Source organism: Alligator sinensis, unplaced genomic scaffold (genome assembly GCF_000455745.1).
Source record: "Alligator sinensis unplaced genomic scaffold, ASM45574v1 scaffold228_1, whole genome shotgun sequence".
NCBI lineage: Eukaryota > Metazoa > Chordata > Crocodylia > Alligatoridae > Alligator > Alligator sinensis.
The window spans coordinates 2,361,933-2,369,626 of NW_005842044.1; the positions used below are offsets into that span (position 1 = coordinate 2,361,933).

The following is a 7,694-nucleotide window of genomic DNA, read 5'->3' on the forward strand; positions in this document are numbered from 1 at the left end:
GCTCTTCCCATGGGTTTATGACAGGCTTGCAATGCACCTGTGGCAAAGTGGGACTCCCCGACCAGCCACAATGCTAGCTGCCCCACTTGTTTTTGGGCACACCCCCCCACCTGATTCGCCTGCCATGCCTTGTTATTAATTAATCGATCAATCTTAATTAGGTGGGAGGCTGCCCATTTACTGCCCCGATGTCAGGGGGCGCTATCCGTGGCTCCGTACCTCCCCTACACCGCAGCCCATGCCTTGTGGCGAGCACCCCAAAGGTGCTCCGCCATAGCACCCTAATGATTGTTCATCAGAACAAAATGGGTTTTTTTTAGGACAATTAATCTCATGGGACTCTAGAAGCGCTCGGAGGGTCACGTTTCACCTTTATTGTTATTAAAAGGCCCAAATAAAGACATTCTGGAGGTGAACGCACGTTCTGTAGGCAGTTGTTACTATTTCCTGAGAGATGATGGAGGAAGGAGTCAGGGTCCAGGTATGTATGTCCCAACATGAGCAAGGCAGTCTTGCAGCCTCTAAGCTTGAGTTTATTTTTAACATCAAGTGTATTTTTAACATCATAAAAACACTAAAACGAAGTCGTCAGGATGTGATGCGTTGCTGATCTGATCTGGGGCCTGCTATTTCACGATGGATAAACGAGAGAGTCAAACTTTGATCTGTCCTAAGACAAGATGCAAGAGCGGCTTCCCTATCAGTTATTTGGCAAGAAAATTAATCCACTTGTACTGAAATCTGTGGAAGAGGCAACAGCCTTGCATTATCACTCACAAATCCAGGTACGAAGATACCACGGCTAAGTACGTACGCTGGGTTTTCAAGAAAGAGCCGCCGGCTGTGGCTGCATCATTGAAAACCACCACCTGCCTCAAAGAAAAGCGATGTATGTGCATGCCTTGTTACATCTATTGGTAGAAAACATGAACACCAAAGCCAGCAAAGGAATAAGTAGCAGAAACCAAGAGAAAATTCCCAAGACCCGCTCCCTCCCTCAACAGCAAGAGGAGACATACTCACCCTTCCCCAGCTGAACGAAGCCAAGGATGATGATCAAGGCAAGCGCCCCCAACTTGGCTGCTGCAAAGGCATCCTGGACACGAGTGGCAGCTTTCACACTGTAACAGTTCACCGCTGTGAGCAGCACTGGAAAAAAAGAGGAGAGAGAAGTCAGCTTCCATTGCAGAACGGGCAGTGTGCCGTGGGATGATCACCGGCTTGTGCTTCCTCTTACTCAACACACACCGATTCCTAAAAAGGAAAAAAATAACCCCTCAAAGCTCACAACCGTGCCCAGCTGCCCCTGCTTTACAACTTCCCACTTCCTGTACCACTCCCCCGAAAACAGACAGCCTTGTGCCGTATGCCGAATACCACCCTGAAGGATAGCGTACCACTGATTTCAAGGTTTGGCATATTCGGGCTATCAAGTGATAAGTCATGACCTGTCCAGGCGAGGGGATAAAAGGGGCATGGGTTGCAAGCCTCCCTTGTCCTTGCCTTAGGTTTTGTGGCATGTGGTCTCTGTAGACTGGAAGCTCGCTGGGGCAGACACCTACCTGTCTAGGACTAAAAACAATGACTGCTACTGTTCTTATTAAGCACGTGGCTTCAATCCCCGCTAAGCCAATCCAATTACTCTTGTGATCGAGCCTAGTTGCATATAATCGCCACGTACATACAGCCCCCGAGGCTATTTCTAGCATCGGCGACATATACTGTATTACTAATGGCCCTGAGGCCACTGCGCTGTTACTGTACACACACGAAGGGACAGTCCCTGCCTTGAAGCACTAGCAGTCTCAGTACGCAAGACAAGAAAGTGTGGGAAAGGAAGGAGAAGCAACTTGCCCTGAAGAAGGTCATTGGCAGAGCTGCGAAGAGAACCAAGGTCTCCCAAGCCCCTGTCCAGGATCTCATACTGCCTCCAGGCACGGACACAAAGCAAAAGAAGACTCTCACGGATCAAAAAAGACGCATTTCCGACAGGACGCCATCACATCGTTCTTCTCGCCAGGTTGCCTTTCTAGTCTTATCCTAGAAAGATGCTCAAGTAGTAGTAGGACCAGGGTTAATAGCGGGCCGTACACTAAATGCAGTCCATCCTATAGGGCTCTCCTTCCCTTCCTCCCTGACACCAAGCACATCCCCTCTCTCCCATGCACAGGGCCCCTTCGCCAACTTATGAGCTCGGACCCGGCACCGTATCCAGGACGGTAGCTACCCCGCTCCTCAAAAACCAGCTGATTGCAATATCCGCCTTTAGCTGCCACATTGCATCCAGGTTAACTCTCATCCTTTCACCTTCGGACCCTGGTTTATATTTTTAGTCTTTGGAAGGGTGGAAGAGAGGCTCCCCAAACAGGCTACATACAGTGCTGCCTGTACCAGCTTTTCCTGCAGCACAATTAGAAAGGACAAGAAAGGAAGCAGGATATTACCGAGAGCAGTGGTGACATTCGAGCGCAGCACGCCCGCGGCTGTCCTGATCGTGGCACTGAACTCACCGGCTTTCCCAGTGGAAAGGATGGGCAGGCAGCGCTGCATCGAGCATGCCCCATCAGCTAGCATTAAAGAAAGTTAATGGGGAAAGTGCCTGCATCTTGGCAGGGGAACTGACTGCCAGCCCTGGCATTTGGGAGGGTTATGCTGGCATGCCAGCAAGGCAGATTACCATTATTTTAAAGAGGACTGTCTATGCCTCCCTCCCTTCAATGAATAGAGGCAGCGGAGCTGGCTGCACAGCATATTGTGCTCAAGGGGCCTTCGGGAGAGGGTGATCCCACACACTGCCCAGCCATGTGCAGGTCAGCTCTTCTCTTACTATTCATCCCACTGGTTTTCAGAAGCAGGGATGCTTAGTGTGCCGTCGGGACCCTGCGCTGCCCTTCCCCGCAAGCCAACACGCGCGGTGCAGTTTGTAAACTGTGATCATGTCTTCGCCCACCTTGACTCCGGGTTTCTTACAGTGCTGCCACAACTTTTGGAGTCCCAAGCAGGGATTGGGACCCTGCTACAGGAGGCATCACACAGACAACGAATGAGCTGCCTTGGGCTATGAACAACTCTGCCCCATCACCCTCCGGAGGAAGCAGGCGTGGGTGTGATGCTTTCTGCAGACACGGGGGCGGTTGCTCCATTGCAGGGGTCGGGCAGCAGCGTGTTTCCATCCCTTCAAGAGGGGGAGAGAGGAGGGGAGCCCCACGCCTCAGACCTGGAACAGTGTATGCACTCACAGACCTCTCCGGCCTGTTTGTCTGAAGCGATTAAAAAGATGACCTGCCTCCTCTTCAGCCACTGGAAACAGCCAGCCCGGGGCAGCGGGCAGACAGGTCGTCTAAGGTTACGTCTGCACCCACTGGGGCAGGCAGGAGCCTTTTCAGCCTGTATCACGGTGCACGCTATTCAGAGCGGACAATCCTCCATCTCCAGGCCCCCCAGCTGGCAGACCCCGAGCCAACGTGTCCTCCAGGCCACGACACAGGATATTTTATATGCCGGCTAGTAATGCATTCGCACTACGCAGGGGCTGCCAGCCAAGGGTCTCCAACAGCTGACTCAGCCTCAAAGACTTCCTGTGGGGTGGGAGGAGGAAAAACCAATGCACTGAAATGCAAATCAGTAAAGCACAGTGTGGAGGTGGGGACGGAGGAGAAGGTTTTAAAATATTTTTGGAGTTTTTCTTCCCCCCCCACCCCGACTTGCATGGGGCTGGGGTCTGACAAAGCAACGTGCTGGGTCTGCTTGTATCGCATCCAGGGGGGCTATGTTCGGGGAGTGCATCCAGCAGCACACAGCATGTCTGATTGGCCCCGGCATGTCTGAACGCGGCTGTGCCTCTGCCCTGCCACACCTGGAGGCTGACTCAGGTTTGTGGTACAGCCTCCCACAGAACAGGCATGGATCTGACATCAAGGCTCAGCCTCACTCTCACTGCTCCAGCGAATAACGAGTGTGACGGGATTTCCTGGTGACTCACACCACTGCCACGCAAGGGAAAAATTGCATCATTCATTCACAAGGCGCCGAGGCTCCTTTGTAGTCACCGCATGGTGGGGACACGGGGCAGACCGCACGGGTTTACCCTCCAAACGCCGCGCGCTTAAGGGCTGCAACAGGCGCTTGAAGGCTGAACCGAATTAGTGCGAAACAGAGGAGAGGTCAGACACCGAATTGGGAACAGACTTCCCAAAGAGGGGGTGCAGTCCCCAACCTTGGAAGTCTTCAAGAGGGGCCTGGACAGACGCCTTGCTGACCGCAGCGGCGTTCCTGCCCGGAGCAGGGGGGGTGGACATGACGATTTTTCGAGGTCCCTTCCAGCCCTTCACTTGTATAATTCTATACACACGACTGCATGATAATGGATAGATTTTTTTCCCCTTAAAAGGTCGAGCTTCTGGAGTCATGTGAATGAGCAGGAATATTTCAGCTGAAAGGAATACACCCCAATCTGCCAGCCCTCAGGGTGGTAGAGGAACGCCTGAAAGACATGACCCCATCTGGGAGAAATGACTCCAAACCGGAAGGCAAATAAAAAGGCCCCCAAATGAGGTTTTTACTTGGTTTGCTTTAGCTTTCTGTTTTTTAACATCTGATTCTCAGGCCAAGCCGGTGGTTCTGCGGGGTCTGGTCGGAGACCGTGAACCGTCTCGCTTGAATTGGCAGTGAACATCATGTCAGGACTCCTTGAACCCCTCTTTTGTGGGCAGATGTGCAACAACACAGGCTGCAGCGGTGGCACCCTGTCTTTCTGGGCTCAGCTCCCCACCTCGTGCAACTGAACTTCCATGGCGGGGGAACGGCTCTGGCTGACCTGCTGCGACTTCCAGGAGAGAGCAAACGGACAGGACCTGCGCACGCCGTACTGAGCTGAAAAGCCCTCCTTCTCCACAACTTTGAGCCCTTATCACAGCTGTTTTGCTGCAGACTGTCCCTGGAAGATACATGCACCGCTGCACCTCCTGAGAAAGGCCTGACCTTGAGCCCCTTTGGCAGGAAGAGAAGCAGGCAGCGCTATCAAAGCTCAGCAGGATTACGGCGGAGAGATAGCTACTGTATCGCCCTACTGCAACGCGTCTGCTTTAGAGGGTTTTCTCAGAAGGGGCGCTGTCACGTTAGCTCTTTTATAAAGTGCTCCTGTCTTAAGTTAAGTCTATGGGGAAGGGGCAGGGGACATCCTTAACTCACGGTATACTGGGCATTAACACAGTAAAGACTCGGACCTGTGGGCTGCGCACAGGGCCGAGACCTCCTACGTTCAACCACCGGCTCGCAATATGCCAGGGTCCGATGTGAGCCCCAACTTCCGTGCCTCAGTTTCCCCAGCGGTAAAACAGGCACCTCACCACCCAGCTGTCACAGAAAGTAATGCTCGCAGAGTGCTCTCAGCGTCAGAGGCGCTATGCGACGTGCTAAGTAAATGTTATTATCTCTGCGACCAGAGACACAAACACATAATAGACACTCAGATAAAACAGCATCTGTTCATTTTTATGAGTCCTGAGGACACGTTTCGGGGGCGTTCGACTCCTTAGGCTGTCACACTTGTAACAGGATGGGATTCTTTGATGCTTAAAGGTTTATTCCTTTGATTTGAGAAGCTATCCATTTGGCAACAGGCTTTGAGGAACACTCATTTACCAAGGGAAACTCTTCCCTTCCATCTCCGTTCCACATGCATTAAGCTAATCGCTTTACGGGAACAAAAGGGGGGTGGGTGCTGCCTTTCCAGCGGAGGGGAGCTCTGGCTGGCCACCCCAGCACCATGCACTGGCTCAAAGCAGATTTAGTCATCCCAAGAATAAGAACTTGAGCTCAAGCTGAATTTACACAGCACTCCCTCTCCGACGGCTTTACATAATCAGGATAACGGGAGCCACAAAGCCGCTGGGAGGACAAGTGGAAGGGAAGAGGCAGCAAGCCAGCTTGAAAATAGGGCGATTTTTCTTTTCAAGATATTAAAAGGGCCTGCTCACAAGTCTCCGTGCACCACGGCAGACCTTAATACATCTACTCTAGGTTGCTTGAACTGGGTGGGGGGAAGCTCACGGCTTTTCAGGCTGGTAGGTTCTGCAAGCACATTCGAGGAAAAGGACCACGGACCCTACAGCGGTGGTCCCCAACCTCCACGGGCCCACGGGGAACAATCCCGTGATACGGGAAGCCCCATACTTTGCTCTCCCCGTCCCCTCCAGTTCTCCGCTGCCCCACAGGACAGTCCCTGAGTTCAGTTTTAAATGTTTTTAATTGCCTGCAAGCTAGTACCACTGCACGAAGGGCAACAGCCGTCGAGAAGAGAAAGGCTGGCCTAGCGATGACGGGACTGAACTAAGATGCAGCCAGTTCTGCCACCATTTCCCTGCAGGATCTTGGGCACGTCCTTTAATGTGCACCTCATCTGAAAGTGGAGATCGCGTCCTACTGCCCGTGGCGGACGGAGAACACACCTCACGCTGCGTGCTATAGTACTCTAAATTACCCGGCCTCCAAACCAAATACAAAGGTCAGGTCCTTTGGGGGTTTTTTATTCATTTCGCAGGATCATCATCTTGTGCTCTCATTATCACATGCGAGCACTGTAAATAAATCCCTTCCAAATGGGCCGAAGGACTCCTACAATTGCCAAAGAGCAGAGGCCTGTGAAGACAGCCCACATGCAACAACGGCTCTGGCGTCTGGAATCCGGTAGATCCGCCCGGCGGTCCTGCCCAAAGCAAACATTGCATGAAAGGAAGGAAGGGAAGGGAAGGTAATTGCATCATGCATGCCATGCCGGCCCTTCCCCTTCACGGGAAGGCGCTGCAGTGGCACCAGACATCTGGAAAGCGGAGTCACACTCAGGGAAGTCATAGCCGTTCACTGGGATTTACTGGGTTTGGGCCGGGGGGAACAGCACCCTCAGGATGACTCTGAATACGAGTGAACCACAAGCTGCCTTTGGCTGAGAGAAAAGGGGGAGGATTCTGCTTCCCTGCCCTGCAAATCAAGCATAACGGGTAAAATGGAGCTTGCAAATGGCAGGAATAAGATCCTTTGCTCACTATTCACATTAGAGACTCTGAGCCCCCTATAGACATGGAGGAATGAAGCCTCAAGATGCTGCAAGGATGTGAAATGGGTATAAAAATGGCATGGTGCATGAGTGGTAATACCACTCGCTGCAGGACTTGGAGGCCTGGGCCTGCAGTGCTTATTGCAACGCTCCTTTGTGCTCACAGAGCTCTCCGAATCGCTGCATGGCTGTGAAGATGTAATGAAGCTAAATAATACGAGCTAAAGAAGCATCTTCATTCCAGAACTATAAAAAAGACCGAGCAGGCTGCAGTGCTGCGCTGGGAGGTGGACGTGCGGTAGGGAAGAAAGGGAGTTCACACCCTTTTACAGCCTCAGCCCAAGTGAGGTGAACCCCAAAAAGTTGGTGCTATATATCTATCTACTTTGGTTAGTCTATAAGGTGCAAATCTACCCTGCTTTCTATTGAGAAAGGAAGCGCCAAGTTCAGGACCACAGAGGTTACAGCCTTCCTGAAGTGGGGTGATGCTCCTGTGCAGCACGGAGAGGCACGGTGCAGACTCGCATTTGATGCAGGTGCCCAGTGCCGCCAATTGGAAAGCACGGGGCAATGGGTGCCCGGTGCTGCCAGCTGCTGCATTTCAACATGCCTACGTTGAGCAGCTGTCCACATTTCCCTA

At 52.3% G+C, this 7,694-nt stretch overlaps 1 protein-coding gene across 1 annotated transcript in view; it reads right to left on the minus strand.

The window, feature by feature from the left end:
• Positions 1 to 7,694, minus strand: part of SLC7A5 (solute carrier family 7 member 5) — a 44,700-nt gene that overhangs the window by 22,682 nt on the left and 14,324 nt on the right. Inside the window, 1 exon segment of the mRNA XM_014519512.2 lies at positions 1,024 to 1,149. Coding sequence (XP_014374998.2) covers positions 1,024 to 1,149 — 126 coding nt within the window.